At 55.9% G+C, this 19,432-nt stretch overlaps 1 protein-coding gene across 2 annotated transcripts in view; it reads left to right on the forward strand.

Moving 5' to 3' along the window:
- Positions 1-15,496, forward strand: part of MN1 (MN1 proto-oncogene, transcriptional regulator) — a 48,326-nt gene extending 32,830 nt beyond the window's left edge. The window contains exons 2-3 of one of the 2 annotated variants that reach the window (XM_045459739.1): positions 9,154-9,238; positions 12,418-12,631. In XM_045459739.1, coding sequence (XP_045315695.1) covers positions 9,154-9,238; positions 12,418-12,424 — 92 coding nt within the window. In that variant the 3' untranslated portion in view covers positions 12,425-12,631. Of the gene's footprint in view, positions 1-9,153; positions 9,239-12,417 lie in introns of both variants that reach the window. The other variant, XM_045459738.1, reaches the window with a different exon arrangement.
- The last annotated feature ends 3,936 nt before the right edge of the window (positions 15,497-19,432 follow it).

Consider the following 19,432-nt stretch of genomic DNA (forward strand, 5'->3'; position numbering starts at 1 on the left):
GGCTTGGGCAAGCAGGCAGGAGTCCTCTGATCTATTCACACTTCTGCTCCTCTCCAGCCTCAGTTTCTCCAATTTACAGCACGGCTAGCCCAGTCTTTTCAGAAAACCACAGGGACAAGGGGGTATGACCTCTGCCATGGAAGGAATGTGGTGGCCCCCGCCTTCCCCGCAGAATCCATACCCTACCTTCTTCCCAGGTCAACCCCAGAGACTCACTCTGGGCATTGCAGGCCCCACTGGGCACACAAAGGACAGAGCCGTCCCCTCTCCATCCTTGAGGTACAGCTTAGCCAGCCTTTCCCGTCAGTCCACAGCAGAGTTTGGGGTGGGCAGTACCTCCTTGGATGGCCTCTTTAGGTCACAGAATCACAGGCCTGGCCGTAGGGACTCCTGCCACTTACAAAAGGGAACGGCGGCCCAGAGAGGGTGAGTGATGCATTTGAAGTCACACAGCCAGCTTCTGGCAGAGCTGGGCCCCGGTTTCCTGCAGCAGGGGAGGGAGGGAAAGCAAGCTGGGGTGGCAGGCACACCTCCCCTCAAAAGTGTAGGCCCGACCTGCCAGATCCCCTGGAACACGGGAGCTCAGGATGTGTGTGCCCGCCACCGGCGATCCAGAGGCTCTGTTCCCTCTTGTTTTGCTGGGAGTGACCGACCGGCTCCCCCCAAGCCTAGACCAGCTTCCCTTGTTCCACCCATCTCTCTCCCCCAGGCCAGGCAGATGCCACGGGTGGGTAAGACAATACGGCCTGTGGACTCACACAGACCTGGGTTTGGATTCCAACATTTCGCTTTCTCGCTTTGTGACCTTGGCTCTGATAGGATCGCTGAGGGAATAAACGAGATGAGCCAGTGAGAAGACCCCGGGGCCTGCCATAGGGCCTGTGCTCTGTCCACTGGTGTCCCCTTGGGCCCGCTTGTGCCCAGCCCGTCCCTATCCTTCTACGAGGGGAGACTGAGCTGTGACAACCTCCTTCTGGGGGGTGGGCACCTGTCTCCCCTGGCCTGATGTGGCTGACTCACTCTGCCTTGGAGGGCCCACGTTTCTCTTTTGCTGCGTCGTAGATACATTCTGGAATGATTTTTTTTAACGTTTATTTATTTTTGAGACAGAGAGAGACAGAGCATGAACGGGGGAGGGTCAGAGAGAGAGGGAGACACAGAATCTGAAACAGGCTCCGGGTTCCGAGCTGTCAGCACAGAGCCCGACACGGGGCTCAAACCCACGAACCGTGAGATCGTGACTTGAGCTGAAGTTGGACGCTTAACCGACTGAGCTACCCAGGCGCCCCTACTGACTTTTAAATAAGAAGGCAGGGAGGAGGGAGGTGGCCCGAGAAGGAATACCAGGGACACAGTGAACAGGGAGGACATTTCTGATTCCTTAAGGGTCTTCACAGATTAGCAGCATTGTTCACATATAAACATGTTTCTAGGAAGCATGTATTGAGTGCCTACTGGGTGCCTGGTTGCTCCTTCCTACTTGTGTGAACTTACATAGACAAGTGACGTCATCTCTATAAACCTCAGGTTCAGGGTCAGCCAACTTTCACTGTAGAGGGCCTGAGAGTGAATATTTTAGGTTGATGGGTTACAGAGTCCCTGTCACAACTACTCAAATCTGCCCTCGTAGCATGAAACAGCCATGGACCAAATGTAAGTGTTTGAGCGTGACCGTGTACCAATAAAACTTTATTGATAAAGTCAGACAGTGGGCCGGACTTGATCCATGAGCTGTAGGTTGCTGACCCTGGCAGGTCCTTCACCTGTGAAAAAGGGGTTGGGAGAATAGAAGCCGTCCTCCAGGGTTATGGTGAGGGATGAGGTTGTGACAGGTATCAACTCTAATTGTTGTTTGTTATTGTTAATGTTATTGTATTCATTCTCCCAGCTGCTCTGCCCGGTAGGTGTGTGGTCTCATTTCACACATGGGGAAACTCAGATGCAGAGAGATCAGGGAACTTCCCCTCGATGCTTCTGCTTACCATTGGATAACCCGGGATGTGTGTCTTTTGTGCCTCGGTTTCCCCACCAGTGTCCTCAGAGAGAATTCGTTTACGTAAATGCACAGGGCACGATGTTCACATCCATCGTGTGGAAGGGAGGTAGAGGCACAGAGAGGTGGAGCGGAGTCCCTTGCAGAGGTCATCAGCTGAGACATGGCAAGACTGAAGTGGGGTTCTTGGGGACCCGGGTTATAGGTGTCTGACTCAGAAGCTGCTGGGGAGGAACGGCCCGTCCAGTTAGACCGGAGCTCTCCCAGAGTACCATTCTGTCGGGGTTGGGATCGGACCCCCCTCTTGTTGAGAGTGGTGGAACACAAAGGACCCTGTCCCCAGTGGAATGTGTTTCTAAGTCAGGTGTCCCATGCTAAGGCTGGAATGGATGAGGTGGGAGCTTCATACTCATTTTGACAGATTCCCAACGCCCCTCTCCAGCTCACAAGCCTACTTTGGCTCCCTTTTGCTCTCAGGAACAGAGCCACTTCCTGGGGCGTCCAGGGTCCCCTGTGACTGGCTTCGTTTCAACTTTGCAGATTTCTCCTCCTCCCTGTCCCCCATGTCTTCAGTCGGGGCCCCTGAGCTGGCCTCTTGTTCTTTCCAGTGACGGCGCTGGCCTGGGGCGTACCTGTTGCTTCTCTCGCTGCGAAGCTTTATGTGCATTTGTAAGCCCCCCTGTATGCCCTTTCCTCTGTGAATTCTTCCCAGATACCCCCACCTGTGCCCTGCGTCGATGACACAGGCCAGCCTTTTGCTGTGGGAGCGACAACGCTCTGTTTTGTGCTTACGTGTTTGTGGAGTAACTCTCCATCGGTCTGAGAACTCTGGGTGGGGGTGCTGGGAGCTCTGTGCTGGGATCACTTCTCCGAGTCCCGTGCCCCGCATACAGCTGGGCACACCTGTTCAGTAGGGATGCTTTGGCCCATCGCCCTCCTGTTATTGCTGTCTCGAGGGCCCCCTCTTCCAGGCTGCCCGAGGAAGCCTCAGGTTTGGAGAATGATGATGGGAACGGGACCTCGAGGGTCCTGTGGGTACCAGGCACCTGGGTACCAGCCCGTTGCCCCTGTCGGCAAGGCAGGAGTGACCGGACACATTTTTTCAGGTGAGGAAGTGGAGACTCAGGTCGAGGAGCTGATGCAGGGTCCCCCAGCCTGACGGTGGCAGGGTTGGGATTTGAACCCAAGCCCCTGTCTGCAAAGCGTGTGACTCTTCCACAACTGACCCCCGTGCGGAGCAGAGCCCTTCCTCGGGGACGCAGAAGCACTACGGGACACACAGCCCCCCCCCCCCCCCCATGGGAGGACCGCAGAGCTCCCGCAGGCCCCGGATGGGTGGGCGGGGCAGGTGTCCCCGAGAGCCTCCACCCAAAGCATCAGCACTTTGAAAACTGTTTTAAATTCCGAGGTGTCACTAAATCTGGCCTCTCCTTCCGTGGGCTGAAAGCGACGAGGCTCTACCTCAACAGGAACGTGTGTGTGTATTTGTTTTAGTTTAGTTTAGTATATTTGTTGAAGGGCCCGCCGCACGCCAGGCAGGGTGCTGGGGGCTCCGGGGAGGTGTCTACCCTGGCGCTGGGTCGCTCCCAGGGCACAGGTGCGCAGGCGGGAGCCCGGAGAGGGGCGGCATCCTGCCCAGGGCCACCCAGCACTAGGTTGGCCAGGGGTGGCCAGGGGTGGCTCCGGTGCCAAGGGGAACGAATTGCCAGTGAGAAGGCGAGAGAAAACAGAGGGTTGGGAGCGCTCTGCCAGAGACGGGGGCTGGAGAGTGTCTCAAATCTAACAATCCTACTAGAGACGCCGATAGCAGCATCTGTCTTTCCGGGCGTCCTTGGTGCCTGGCAGGGTGCTAACTGCTCTGCTTGCGATCCCGCCGGACCCTTCTGGTGGTTCTCTCAGAATAATACTGCCTCCGTCCCCATTTCACGGATGAGAACACAGGCTGGGGGGGCAGCTCGCGTCCCCAAGGCCGAGGCTGAAACCTGGCGCTTTGGACTCTGCGGGCCGTGAGTGGTCTTCCTGCTCTGGCCCCCTTGCTGGGCCACTGTGGGCACTGTCAGAAGGAAGGGGCAGGCTCAGGGGTCGGCCTGAAGCCCCCCCCCCCCCCAGCCTGTCACGTCTCTGCAGCACACAGGCCGGGAGTGGCCCAGGGGGTGCACGGGGCTGCATCTGTCACAGGTCACTGGCTGTGTGTCCAGAGGCGCCAGGAGAGGGAGCCCGATCGGAGGCTCGGGCTGGGGTGAGGGGCCTGCCCCGTCCATCCCGGGGAGTCTGGGCCTCCGATGCCACCCCGTCTCCTCCTCCAGGGCTGCAGAAGGTCTCCGGCATTCAGCCCCCGCCCCCCATTCCCAGCGCTCAGCAGCCTGGTCCCCACGATGCCCTTGCTGCTTCGCCTCAGTGGAGCCCTCAGCCAGTTCTCAATCTAAATGACAGCTGCCCTCAGCCAAGTCAACTCCAATTAATTTCCGAAGCCTTCCAGGGGCCTGGCCGAGCCTCGCACCAGACTCCGTTGCCCCGGCGGGCCAGCGCAAGCCCCTTCTTCACCCTCGTGGGGCCGGAGAAGGTGGGGCCTCACAGGGTCCCCCCTGATCGTTGGTGGGGGGCGCCCTTTCTACCTCTCGGGAGCCCCCGTGCAAGCTCCGTGTTGCCCCCATCAGAGGGGGCTGATGTGGAAACTCAGGCAGCGTCCGTGGAGAAAGCATCGGATGGGGCCTCGGGTTTTGTCCTTGGCTACTCTGTCACCCCGGGTCATTCTCATCCCATCTGTGAGCCTTAGGATCCTTCCCCAAAAAGCGAGCTTTGGTTTCCGGGAAAGACGGGGAAGAGGGGAGGGAGGGAGAGAGAGCACCAGAGACTCAGAGAGAGACAGAGAACAAGGGCAGAAAGAATAGTGCGCGGGTGTTGAGAGGGAGACGGAAAGAGGAGGGACGGGGGTTGGGGGGGAGGTAACACCTGCCACCTTGGCTGGGACGTTTTACTTTTTCGTGTGACTTTGATGCACCCACACACGTTGGCATCAGACAGACCTGGGAGTGACCCAGGCTTAGCCACTGGCTAGCTGTGTGACCGTGGGTCAGCCACGTCCCCTCTCTGAACCTCCGTTTCCTCCCCTGTGAAATGAGCTGGGGTGTCGGGCCCTCTCTCCCCTGGTGTTGGCATCATCCGATGAGATACGGGCCGAGGCCCGGCCCGCAGGGAGCCTGAGGTCAGTGCTCCCTCTTAACATCCCTGGAGCTGATGGGACTGGGGACATGGGACATGGTCATCTTTTTCCTTTCCTCATTTGTCACAGTGACACAGAAGCCGTCCTTGAAGGGTGGGCAGAGAAAGGGTAGGGGGTGCCGGCAGATGCCCGGATGGAGAGTCAGTCAGGCCTCCAGCCACCAGCCCCCCGTTCCTGATCCCTGAGGTTGCAGGCCGTTTCCTGGGGCTTATTCAGGCCGAGTTTGTTAGTGCCCCTCACGTGGGGATACTTCCTGTCCACGTCGAATGTAAAATCTCATTTCCCCAAAGGAATAAAAAGAGTCAAGGAGGTTGTATATCTGTCTACTATCAGTCATCTTAGAGAGGCCCAAATAGGCCCAGAGGGGGAGAGTGACCTGCCCGAGGTCACACAGCAAAGCATAAAATATGTAACAAATCCTTATCGGGTGCCTACTGTGCGCCAGGGACCAGAGGGACAGCTGGGATCCTCGTGGGTGTGTCTGCCTTCAGGGCCCCTAGGCCAGGCTCCTCTGACAGGGACTGGACACAGGAGGGATTGTCATCCCCTTCTACAGATGGGGAAACTGAGGCTCAGCAAGTTGAGCCAGCCCAAGGTCACGGAGCTGGTGAGATTCAGATGGGGGTGGGATGTGAATCTAGGCTTCAGCGCACGCAGAGCGGGGACTCCCCCAAGGCTGCCGAGTGTGGGGGAGGATTGGTGTGGGGCTTTGGGTTTGCCACTTGCCGGCTTGGTTCGTGGCTCTGTGGACGGACTCTCTTTGTGCAGCCCAGCATCCGGTTTAGATTTGCTGTGCCTGCTCTGAGCCCAAAGTGGGTGAGTCTCCTGGAGCCTGTGTACCTCCCCGGAGGAGGGGACACGGCCCGGGGACGCACTGTGGACGGGCAGCCGAGGAGGGGTCCGCTTTGGGGTTGTGGGGCTCTGCGGAAGGGCTCCAGCTGGGTGGTAGGGGTCCCCCACATCCCCAGGGGCGGGTTCTTGGAGATGGGCCTTAGTGCTGCCTTAGAAAGGGGACTTTGGCCACCCCTGGGCAAGACTCCCTTCCGTGGCTTTTGTCTGCTGTGATAGCTGGTGGCCGTTACCTGAGCACCTGCCGCGTGCCGGGCACCGGAGAGCCTGGTGTGACTGGGCAACGGGTGGGGTGCTGTCCTTGTCCCATTTCACGGGGAAGGAAGCTGAGGCTCAGAGAGGGACAGTGATTTGCCTGAGGTCAGCCTGCTGGGGAAGTGCCAGGGACCAAGATGCAGACCTTGGTCATCTGACTCCAAACCACCCCCACCCCCACCCCACCATGATGTTTTCCATCTACGGCTGCTGGTTACAGAGGGGCCCTGAACCCGGGACTCCCCCTCTGCCAGGGTGAGATGTATCAGTGCTAGGGGGTCACTGGTGCTATCCTTGCCACTGGGGGACCTGGGGACAGAGGTGCCATCTGTGAGCAGGGAGAGGGGTCACACGCCTCAGAGTAGGGACGTCAGAGAAACGTTGCCAAAAGGCTGACAGCCAGGTGGATGGTGGGAGTCAGCAGGGGTGAGGAGGAGAGGGTGTTCTAGGCAGAAGGAACGTCAGGAGCAGGGTTGTGGAGGTGGGAAGGATCAGGGCTCTGTTGAGACTCTGAGGCTGGAGGCCCAAGAGGGGAGCAGGCCAGGTTATGCGGAGCTGGGAGCTTTATCTTGGGGGCCCTGGGGAGCCATGGAAGGCTTAAGCAGGAGAGGGGCCTGCTCTGGTTGACGCTTTAGGAAAGTCACCTGACTCACAGCGGGGGAAATGGGCTTGGGGGCCAGCACAAGGCCACCGCAGGCGGGAGACAGTGGGGGCCTGGACCGGGGTGGAGGCAGGGGGGCAAGAGAGAAGCAGTTGGATTTTGGAGGCAGCCTCTGCCCTCCCTGGTGCCTGGACTCTGGGGCCTGGGCAGGAGTGAAAGGCGATGTTCAATGTCCAGAGCTAGCTGGGCCTCTCTTGGAGATGGGGAACAGGAGCCAGGAGAATCACAGATGTGTCTGGGGGCCCACGGGACTCCCAGGCTGCAGGACAGAAGGGCCGATGGGACGTGGCCCAACCCCGTGGCTCCCCGGCCTGCTTCTGCTTCCAGGCCCAGGGGCCCAGCCCCCTCCCCACCCCCCAGCTGAGTGGCAGCTGTCAGACGCCAGTGTCTCCCCCTGCCAGGTCCAAATAAAGGAAAAACCAAAATACATTTCCCTTTGTCGGAATCCGGCGAGGGTGAGTCGGGCGAGAGTCATTCGCTATTGTGTGCTGGGGCCCACACTGCTCCTTACATAAGCTTTGAGTTAAAAATACGCACGGAATTCTAATTTGCTTGCTCCGCCTGGGATCGCACCCCGGTCCCCCCACCCGTTGGTGGGCAGGGGGTGGGGCAGACACCCCTCCCCCCCGCCCCCGCGCCCACGGAGACGAAGAGATGGTCCCGTGGCCAGTATCCCCTGCTGGCGTATGGGCAGTATTAGGTCTGATGCCTGCAAGGCCCTGGGCTGTTGAAGAACAGTGAGGGTAATAATCCTGAGAGCAGCTAACCTTTTGGGGAGGCTCCTCATGTGCTCAAGTCTTTACCCGTGTTATCTCCATTAATCCTCCCAGAAGCCCGTGAACTTGGTTCCCATTTTGCAGCACAGGATAACACCTTGCTCAGGCCACACCCTGGATCAGCACCCGGGGGGCCCTTGATCTGGGTGCTAGTTGGGAGGCCACCCTGACCTCCACAGCCCCCTCCCCCATACCTCCGGCCTTCCGTATGGAGGGCGGCAACGGTGGGGGGGGGGGTGTGGGCAGGAGGTGGCCGGGCAGAAGTCCCCTTTCTGAGGGTTCGAGGACAGAGAGGTAGGTGGTACTGTGTCACCAAGCCCTGCCTCGGAGCGGGGGGGCGGGGGCGGGCAGCTGCCCCCACCAAGCTCACGACCCCTGGGCCACGTGCCTCATGCGAATTGGAACCCAGCCCTGGGTCTGTTTTGCGGACTCTGAAAAAGAAAGCTCAGTCAGTCCCCTCCGTGGGTGTGGGCGGCCTCCCCAGAAGTGAAATCAACAACGAGGTGTCCCCAGGGAAACAAATGCGTGTCTTTTCCCCTCCTCCCTCCAACCCAGGCCAAAGGGGTCCCCGGGCCATCCTGGCAGGCCCCGCGGGTCTCCCCGCTCAGGCAGGGAGTATGCTTGCTGTGTGCTAGGCCGCGTGCTAAGCCTTTTACATGGATCATTTCATTTAATCCTCGTAACTGCCTCCATGGCGGCCAGTCCTATTATTTCCCCCATTTTCTGGGGCTGAGGTTCTGGGGGCTCAAGTGAAGTTCGCAGAGTCCTGTGCTCCGCAAACGGCAGGCGCTGTCATTGTTGAACCCGGTAAGGGAATATGGCATCACTTGGGTTACTCGTGTGCTCGCTGCTTTCGCACCGGCTCGGGGTCCTGCCTTTCCCCTCGTGGAATTTACTGACCCCTGTCGTGGCTGGAGAAGCACGGAAGGCAAAACCCGACGCGCTCTCATGTTCACAGTGGGGTGAGCCGGAGGCAGCCGGTACCCCGATACCATGATTCCAAGTTGGTGGCAAAAACGACCAAGTCAAGTGCTGAGTTTGTTAAGGGAGGGGGAGCTGAGGAAGGGCGGGATCGCTCAGCCAGGATTTGTTCTGCGCGTGGAGGAAGACCGGCGGGGGGCGGTGGGGGGCAGCTCCAGGCCCTGCCCCTGGATTGGGGACTGAGGTGGTCTGTTCTGGCCAAGAGGGGAATGTCTTTAAAAACTGCCCCGCAGCCCTTTCTTGCTGGGCGGGCGTGACATCGGTCCCGTGACCCCAAAGCTCCTCCCCTTGGCCCCTGTGCTGCCTGCACAGGGGGGAGGCACATTCAGGGTGACACATTTTGAGTTGATGCCTCAAGGACTGACCCCCACATGCACACTGTTATCCCCTCTTTTTCTTGTATGGTCTCCCCAAGCCGCTCTGAGATGGGCCTGCCAGGGATCACCATCCCCAAGTTACAGATGGAGAAACAGACTCTGCAGATGGGGCCAGCTGCCCAGGTATGGGGGATCTGGGATTCCACCTCAGCCCAGCCCTTGGGGAATCCTGGACTAAAAGGAGAGGGCTGGTCCAAGCTGGTGGCCTGGCCCCCGGCGACCCCAGGGCAGTTCCATGCCCTCTGGGGCCTCAGTCTTCCCATCTGTCAAATAGGGATGAGGCTCACTTCACGGCCTACAGGTCCCAACAGAGCACCTCCTGTGCATGGGGTGCTGTGGCAAACAGACAGACCTTCTCCCCTCTGCAGGCACAGTCCGACGGGGGAGGCCGAGAGCTAACAAGTGGAAAATGTGACACTCCACATCAGTTTCCGTGGTGCGCTGAGCAGCTGCGGGGTCTCCCCTGACCCTGTGAGCGCAGCGAGGGGTGGTTGTATCTCTGGGTCCTGGCCTGGGGGGCCACATGCTTGCCCCCCGGGGGAGCGGGGAGTGAGGGCCTCTCTCGAGTAGGGGCAGGCCCTGACTTGAGGCCGCTTCCATGGGACTGATTTATCTGCAGCCGGAGGGGGGTGGGGGGGTGGGGGGGGTGGGGGGGGTAGCGGCAGACCTAGGGCGTGTTGGGTCCCCCCGGCTGGAATGAATCCGGAGGGAGGATGAGTTTGGTCATGCTTTGGGGTTGTCAGGAACTGAAGAATAATATTCTCTCTTAAAAATATTCCCCGTGGATATCAGACTCTCTGGCTCGTCCCAGGCAGAGGCTGGGGAATCGTGGGCCCATGCTCTGTGACATTGGGCGAGGCCCTCCCCCACTCTGAGCCCCCAGGTGGGGAGAAGGGGCACCCAGCTGCTGGGCTTGCGGGGAGGGGGGGGGGAACGGGATGAGATCACACACGGACAGGTTCAGCTGTATGCCTGACACTCCCTCCTTCAATCCTCCCCAAGTAAGAGGAGCAGCTATTTCTAGAAACGGCGCACGGCGTGTTTAGGAGTCATCCATAACTTGGCAATAAAGCGTCTTTAGGAAATGTGGCCGTTTGGGTCAGTCTGGAAGCGTCGCTCAGCAAAGCCCGCTTCCAGAAGGGCCCCCAGGCCTCCTGCATCTGAGCACAGAACTTGGAGAACGTTCCTTCATCTCGCGCCCTTCATCCTGCAGCCTCAGGGCAAGGGAGCCCGGCGGCAGGGCTTGGGCCTGGGTCTTGTCTTTCTCCGGCTGTGCAAACTCTGGCAGGGGGCCTCGGTTTCCCGTCTGTAAAATGGGCCCAAGCAACTGCTCTGTTGGCTCCTTGAGACGATGTGTGCGAAATGAAGTGAGGAAGCCCCTTCAGAATTTTCTCTCTCTCTCTCTCTGTCTCTCTGGCAGATGCTCCCCTCCCCCAATCCAGATCTCACAGTGCTTGGAGCAAAATCCCTTTTGCGGGGACCAGGGAGCAGGGCGTCACTGGGAGCAAGGCAAGCTTGGGCTCAAGAGCAGAGGTGTAGGGGCTGGAATCCGGGGCCCACTGTGTGCTAGGGAACCCTGAATCTGATGCCTCTAGCTTCGCGGGGTACCTTGTCCCCAGGAAGCCCTGGGTGTGGCATCAGCAGCGACACCACCACTAACAAGCTTTGAAACCTCTGGCTCAGCTTCCCCTTCTGTGAAATGGGAGCAAAGACTCCAGTCTCGTGGGCAGGAGCGGGCCCACGTGGCTAGTCCTAAGGTGGGGACGAGGCTTGGGGGCCTCTGGAAGGCTGCAAGGACCCCTCACCTCCTGGCCGCCCCAGAAACGGATGGCAGTCCCAACAGCCCCGTCTGGGGAGTGCTCTGTGCCCCAGGCCTTTATAAGGCCCGAGGGAGGTGACATTGCCCCCACCTGGGGGGAGATGAGGAACTGAGGCTCGGAGAGAGCCGGGGAATGTGGCAGGGATTAGGGGTTCAAGCTCCAGCCTGTGACTCCACCGAGGCTGTCTCCTGATCTCGCTGTCCACCCCAGGAGGGGGAGGAAGACAGTGTCTGCCTTATCCGAATCCTCCCTGATCCGCAAGGCTAGTGCCGTGCCTGGCACATAGTAGGGACTCCGTAAAGGCTTGTTAACTGGATGAATGAGCCAGGGAGAGAGTCCTTCTCCCCAGTCCCAGCTCCTCCCAGCATGCTGGTCCTAAGCTGGGTGTCTCTGGGGCTCCAGGGTGGGAGCTCACTTAGTCACAGCCTGGCCCATTCTCTGGGAGGATTTTCTCTGCAGGCCGTGGCTCGGCTCCCAGGGGAGGCCTCCCCCCCTTAATCCCGGAGGGCTGGCTGGGCGGGGTAACTCCTGCCTGGCACAGGGCCCTGGCCAGGCCTGCGCGACAGCACGCTGAGGAGGGCGGGCCGGTCACGGAGTTCAGTATCTGGGTGTGCTCCCTCGGCCGGAGCTGGGCCCCCACCCCCAATTCCAGCACGTTAGCAGCCCCCGAAATGACTGTTCCGTTCCTTCCTTGCCTTAGAACTCCCAGCTCGTGCTCTTCTTTGAGTGTCATTCATACTAAGTTATGAGTGGTTGTCAGACTCTCTTGCCCCTCAAGTCTGTCGAACCCGGACATCACTATGATCGGTGGTGTTTCTGGTGCTGTGCGACTGAGAAGGAAATTGGAGGGATTTTCGCTGAGGGTGTAGGGGAGGAACCGACTCCCTCACCCGCACCACCGCAAGTCCCTTCGTGAAGCAGCTGGGGTGGGCAAAGGACACTGGTCTCAGCAGTTTGCTGCTGTTTCAGGAAGTCCCCAGCACGTAGTAGGCCCTTAGTGAGTGTCTGTCCAGAGGATGACAAGAGAATGAGCCGTGTTCTGGACCCTGACAGTCCTCCCCTCCACCCTTTGACCGTATAGCTGGCGAACTCCTACATATGCTTCAATGCCCAGTTTAGATACCCCTCCTCCAGGAAGCCTTCCCAACTTATTCCACATCCAGTTAATCTTTTGGGAACTCTAGTCTGTCAGAGATGGGCAAACCCTGCCCAATTCTCCCATTTCCTGAAGGGAAACACCCGACCCCGAGCCAGGGGCCTACCCTTGGCGGAGGTCTCCCAGCCACGTCAGAGGCAGCCTCAGGGGGATTTGAACCAGACATCTCTAGATCTCCTCGGACGGTCTTCAGGCATGAAAAGAGGGCGTGGGCGGTGTCTCTCTTCTCACGCATGTCTCTCCGACTCCGCCCCCCCCCCCCCCTCCTTAGGGCCTCCTGCAGAGCGGAGCAAGCTCCTAACCTTTCTTCCTTTTTTTCTCTGCAGCCCATGACCTCCCTGCAAATAAGGCCTCAGCCACCCAGCCGGGCAACCACTTGCAGTGCCTGTCTGTCCACTGCACAGACGACGTGGGTGACACCAAGGCCCGAGCCTCCGTGCCCACCTGGCGGTCTCTGCACTCCGACATTTCCAACAGATTCGGGACGTTCGTGGCCGCCCTGACTTGAATTGACAAGAAATGCCCCTCCCCCCCCCCCCCCCCCCGCCCCCGGGCCCTTTCCTCCCCCCACCCCCCTCTCCTCCCGCCCCGGACCCCCTCCGCCCACCCCACCCTCCTGGTAATTTGAAAGGGCCACTATTGCTGAGTGGATGATTTTTTTTTCTAGGTTGGTACCTGCTTAGTGGCATATGGACCGGAAAGGGTTAATTTAAAGGGGGGAAAAAAAAAAAGCCTCAAAAAATTTTTTTAAAAAAGAAACTTGTCTGCCACAGTATGTTACCAGTGTTAACCCTTCTGCAGTTAGCAAACTTTTGCTTCAGCCTTTTTCCTGCTAGATATAATTCCCGTTTTTCTGTAATCTTGGCATACGTTTTTTAGATGACCTCTTTCCTTGTTTTATTTTCATGCTGCTGTATGTCCAAAGCATTGTTATTTCATAATAAGACAAGAGTTACTTTCTTTTTTTATTCTCTTTTCTTCTTGTCCCTCTCCCCCTCCCCCCCACCCCACCGCCTTTTCTTTCTTTTTTTTTTTTTTTTTTCTTTTTGCTTTGTTCACTGCTTATTAAAATGGAAATCCTGGAGAATAGTTCTGGAAGATTGCCGGGTGAAAGTCAAATTGTCATCACGATGTTATATATTGACACCCAACTGTCATCAGTCAGGCAGGAGCCAAACAATTAATGCCCCCCTTAGGTCTTCCGCCTGGGATTTTGTTTTGTCTGTTCCCTAAGAAAATAGAGAGAGATATATTTTTTGTTCCTACAAACACACGCTCAGCCTTCAGCTCCGTTCTGTCTTCTGCTGGAAGCTGTCCTCTCTGCAACGGAGGTGATGATGTGTCCAGCCCGCTCAGTGGGAAGGAGTCGGAATGTTCAACAGTGGTGTTTTTTCTCTCCTTTTCTGGGCCTCTGTGCAAACGCCCAGGCTCTGAATTTTCATGCTATGCTAACCAGCCTTAGTGTGCATGGGGGATGGGGCCTTTCCAGCTTGCGGAGCCTCTGGGGGCTCCCGGCTCCCACCCTGCTGCAGCCGGGCCGGCTGGGGTGGTGGGTGCCCAAGTTAGGGGAGGATCAGTTCTTAGCCCTTGACCTTTGCCGACAGCTGTTCCCGTGCAGGCATTGTGGGAGGAAGGAGGTGGGATGCGTGTGTCTCCCTCACCTCTCCCATTCTGTCCCCACCTCCCCATCTGTGTTTTTCCCCCTCCAACCTGGGCAGCCAACCTCCCGTCCCTGGGAGGAATGGGGCGTTTGCCAGGGCAGGGAAGGAGCCCTCAGGCTCAGCCTGCCAAGCCCCCCTTCTCCGAACATGGGTGTATTTCTCTGCAGGGGTTTGCGGGCTCCTGCGGGTTATGGGAAGGAAACAATGAATAGAACCAATGACTTTGATTCCTGGGCCTTTTTATGTAAGCCCGGAATACCCCCCACCCATCTTTTGATTTAATCTCACCCTGTTGCAAAACAAGAGCCAAGTCCTATGCGCCTCACCAAGAAATAATCTCTCAGAGCCGAGAGGGGGGTGCGGCTAGGTGAGTGGCATCAGAGAGCGGGGCTCCTGGACCCAGTGGGGGACCCAGAATGGCAGTCATTGGAAGCCCAAAGTTGGTGGGGCGGGCACCTTTGGGTGCTGTGGACGCCTACGAAAGGCTTGTATGGCTCGGCGGGGTGGGGGGTGGGGGTGGGGGGGCTGTGGGGGGCACACAGATTCCAGGTGGGCCAGACAAGAAGCCGCGGATAGCCTCTCACCCACGTCAGTACCTCCCCTATTTTACTTCAGTTTTTGTTCAAGAGCAAGTCTTACTGAACGCCCCGTTTTGAGCCTTGCGTCCCCTCCCCTCTGCCCCCAGGTCCCCCAGAGTTCACAGACCTGGCTTTTTTGTTGTGGTGTTTTAGCAAGTGACCTGAAGGCTTGGGGCTCACCATACAACACCCACACTTTATTTCAAAGAACTTTTCAGCGAAGGGAGAAGAGGGTCATCTCACTCTTCCCCCCCCCCCCCGCCCCCATCTTTCCCGCGAAGGCGGGGGCGGGATCCTTTTGGCTGGGGTTTTGAGACTAGAAGGTCCTTGCATGGACTGTCTGACCAGAGCCCCGGCGGCCCCGGGCCCCGTAGAAGGCAGGCAGAAGCAAGGGGTTGTGAACTGATCAGCCTCCAGAAGGTGTGAACCGTTTTCTGCCTCCAGAGGAAAGAAAGAGAGAATGTCCCCCTTCCCCGGGCTGCAGGAGGGTCAGTCACAGTCTGAGCAGAACTCCACACCCCCTCTGATTCCTCCATGTACAACAGGTTGAAAGCTGCATCGTTTTATTTTATTTTTTAAACAGGAATGATTTCTCCTTAATTGCTTAAGGCCGGGGAGCCAAGCGTCTTGACTTTCCCTGTGTTGAGCTCATTAGCACCTGGCCATCAGCTCAAGGTCCCCGCAACGTCGGAAACCCCTGAAGTTTTAAGCTTCCTCGCTCCCCACGACCCCAGAATGGAACAGCTTTAAAAATAGCCTTAAGCAAAAGGATGTTATTTCATTAAATTTGGTTTAATGGAAAGAATCAAAGCAAATTAAAAACACGCCCAACCCACGAGACTCCAAACACTGGTAATCGGTACTGCATAGCAAACTTTTTTTGGGGAAAGAAAACGAAAACGTTATTGCACATGTAAAATACGAAATCTTAACTCTGCTGTGTGTTAGGCAATCCTGTAATCTTTTTTGACTCTGAAAAGAAATTCATTTCTGAAATGCTTGGTTGGAAGACTGTGACAATAGCTCATGAAATTGAGTGTTATTTTTTTCTTTCTTTTTTTAAAAAAAATATGTAAAGTGCAGTCTTCTGTATTCATGCATATTGTATATACCTGTATATGTTTTCCTGAGCAGCTAAATAACAATAAATATGACGTTAATGGTGACTGTGGTACATTTGTGGGCGGGGCTTTGCTTGCTTTTCCTCCTGCCCCCTCCTTTTTCCGTAGGTCTGTCCCAGGTTCCGTGGGGGACGGGAGTGCAGGTCTGGATGCTGCAGGGCGTGCGTGCACGCGTGCGTGCACGTGTGCTCATGTGCATGCGTGTGATGATGCTGTTCTAAGTTGGGTCATCTCCGAGTTTTGGAGCCCGGGCACTGTTGATGCCTGGGCTGGATAATTCTTTACGGTGGGGCTGTCCTGTGCACTGTGGGGTGTTCAGCAGTATCCCTGGCCACTACCCACTGGGTGCCACCTGGGACTGAGAACCTCTGGTATCTGATGGGTGCCGGAGGGAAGGGGCAAGGAGGGACCACCCGAGTGGACTTACTGTGGCTATTCTTTGGGGTCCCAGCACTGGGTTCAGATCCCAGGGAGCTTTGTGACCTCCTGCAAGCGACATTTGGAGACTCCCACTTCCCCTTTTTCCTCATCTGTGAAATGGGTCAGATCTGTGGAGTTACAGGAGACAACGCATGTGGACCCAGCAGGTGGGAGGGCTCCATGTGGATAAATTGCTAGCACTGTATCCTTTCAGAGCGGGGCACAGCTGACAGCCTGTTGGGCTCGGGCTCTCCTGGGCTGGATGCTGCTTCCTCCGCGAACAACCATGGGCTGTGGGCAGGTGGTTTAAGCCTGGTCTCCATTCTCTTGTCTCAGAAATGGAGCAAATGCCATCTAGCTTGAAGGTTACCACGAGCGCCAACCCTGTTCCAGGCCCCGTAAAAGCTCTGCCACCTCATGGGCAGCAGCTTCATTCTGGTACCTGCAGCCTCAGACTCGAGGTCATTGCAAAATAGTAGTTTGCAAAAGGGGGCTTGGGGGTGGAGAGACAAAGTAAATTGCAGTTAAAAGTGAGAATATGCCCAATAGCCCATGGCAATATGAGGGATGAATGTCACTCTGTGAGATTCATGAATCCCATGTAGGGGGCCTAGGGAGGGTTTCCTTCAGCAAGTTATGTCCAGGTGGGGTTTTGAAGGATGAATAGGAGTTCGTCTTACTCATCCCAGCATATAAATTGACCCTAATTGGGCAGACATTTTGTTGTATTTCTTCCCTTTATCAGTTCAGAGTCTCTTTATATACGCAAAGGCATATTTGTAGAATATAGAGTTTTAAGGACAAGGCTCGTATATCCACTTTAATTTGGAGACACTTAAAAATCTCTCTAACCTTTAAAGGTCTCCTGCTCAAAATGACAGTGGTATATGATCACGTTCAGTACCCAAGGAAGGGAAGCGATATGACAGAATGATGAGCATTGGGTGTGGGCATTTGGGAGACTTCAGGTCGGTGTGAAATGACTGAGGGGCTGAGTCCCCCTGCTGTCGCAGAGGGCCCAAGAACCGGAGAACCACGGACTGGCACATCACTGGGGGGTGGGGGGTGGGGTGGGAACATGTGACGTGGGGGCTGCCACGTGGGGGTGCATGTTGGCCTCGGGGGGCTCCAGGGGAGGGTACAGGTTGCAGTTGACCTTTCCATCTGGACAGAGGAACACCGTCTTAGCCAGATGTCCGGCCACATAGCTTCTCCACCCAGCACTGACCTTCCGGAGGGTTGAGGCACCATCTCAAGACAGGGGATGAAGGACAGCCTAGGGGGCTCAGTCGGTTAAGCATCCGACCCTTGCTTTCGGCTTAGGTCATGACATCACAGTTCGTGGGCTGGGGGCGCAGAGCCTGCTTGGGATTCTCTCTCCCTCTGCCCCTCCCCTACTCGCACTCATGCTCTCTTTGACTCTCTCTCTCTCTCTCTCAAAATAACTATCAGATGTGGGGCTTGATCTCACAACCATATCAGGACCCGAGCCACGATCGAGAGTCAGACGCTTAACTGACTGAGCCACCCAGATGCCCCCGAAATGACTTTAAAGTGTATAGTCCAGGGATTTTGGTAAAAACTTACAGTGTTGTGCGTCCATCCCTGCTATCCATTTCTAGAACGTTCCTATCACCCCAAAATGAAATCTTGTACTCATGATCACTAAATGCCCGTGATCTCCTCCTTCTAGCCCCCGGCAACCACTAATGTATTTCCTGCTTCTATGGCTTTGCCAGTTCTAGACATTTCAGATAAACGGAATCGTACAATATGTGGTCCTTTGTGACTGGCTGCTTTCACTCAGCCTGAAGTTCTCAGGTGTGTACCTTTTTTTTTTTAAATGTTTTTGGAACGTTTATTTATTTTTCAGAGAGAGAGAGAGAGAGAGAGAGAGAGAGACAGAGCATGAGCGGGGAGGGGCAGAGAGAGAGGGAGACACAGAATCCGAAGCAGGCTCCAGGCTCTGAGCTGTCAGCACAGAGCCCCATGTGGGGCTTGAACCCACGAGCCATGAGATCATGACCTGAGCTGAAGTGGGACGCTCAACCAACTGAGCCACCCAGGCACCCAGGTTTGCACCTTTTTAATGGCTAAATACTATTCTACTCTATGACTATAGCACATTTTTATTTAGCCACCAGCATGGACATTAGGGTTGCTCACATTTTTTGGCTATTGTACATGATATTTCTGTGAACATTCAGGTAGAAGTTTCTCTAGGAACATATGTTTTCAATTCCCCTGGGTGTATACCTTGGTGTGGAATCACCCGGTCCTTTGGTAACTAACCCATGGTTAACTTTTTGAGGGACCACCAGCCTGCTGTCTAAGTAGCTGCACAATTTTACATCTTGGAAGGGGATTTTTGCTGGTTTATTTAACCCATCGTTCCTCACTCTCCTTTATCACGTTTAAAAAATTGAGGTATAATATACAATATATATGATGAAACACACAGACCTCAAGTGTATAATTTGATGCATTTTCACAAATGTCTGCACCTGTGTAATCCAAACCAAGATCATAGGACAGGACAGACTCCCCCAGAAGGTTCCCTCCTGCCCCTTCCAGTCAATAGCCCACCCCTCAAGCAACAACGGGTCGGACTTCCTTTTTTTTTTTATTAAAAAAATTTTTTAATGTTTATTTATTCTTGAGAGAGAGAGAGAGAGGGAGACAGAGCTCGAGAGGGGAAGGGCCGGAGAGAGAGAGGGAGACACAGAATCTGAAACAGGCTCCAGGCTCTGAGCTGTCAGCACAGAGCCTGACACGGGACTCGAACCCACGAACCATGAGATCATAACCTGAGCCGAAGTCGGACGCCCAACCATCTGAGCCACCCGGGAGCCCCTTATGGATGTTGATCAGCTTTTCCCGTTCTTGCATCTTGATGTCCTATAAAAGGAAGCACGAGCCAGGAGCCCCTCCCTCTTTATTGCTGAGTAGCATTTCCTCCTGTGGACATAAGCAGTCTGTATATTCATTTACCTGTTGATACATATTTGTTTCCAGTTTTGGGGGAGCCGGAATAAAAGTACCACTGAACATGTGTATACGAACTTCTGTGTGGACTTAGGCTTTTATTTTTCTGGAATGCCTGGGTCATATCACAGGTACATGTTTCCCTTCTTAAAATACCAAACTGGGGCCCCTGGGTGGCTCAGTCGCTCAAGTGTCTGACTCTTGATTTCGCCGCAGGTCATGATTTCACGCTTTGTGAGATCAAGCCCCCCGCTGCCCCCCATTGGGCTCTGCACTGACAGTGTGGAGCCTGCTTGAGATTCTTTCTTTCCTTCTCTCTCTCGGTCCCTCCCCTGCTCACACACAATCTCTTTCTCTGTTTCTCTCCCTCTCAAAAGAAATAAACTTAAAAAAAAGAACTACCATTTTTCAAAATTGTACCACTTTGCAATCCCAGCATGGGAGTTCTAGTTCCTCCTAATACCCTTGCTAACTCTCAATATTATCTGTCTTTTTAACCTTCAGCCATGCTAATATGGGTGTAGTGACATCTCAGTGTGGTTGTAATGTGTATTTCCCTAATGATGTTGAGGATAT

This window comes from Leopardus geoffroyi, chromosome D3 (genome assembly GCF_018350155.1).
Source record: "Leopardus geoffroyi isolate Oge1 chromosome D3, O.geoffroyi_Oge1_pat1.0, whole genome shotgun sequence".
Classification (NCBI taxonomy): Eukaryota; Metazoa; Chordata; class Mammalia; order Carnivora; family Felidae; genus Leopardus; species Leopardus geoffroyi.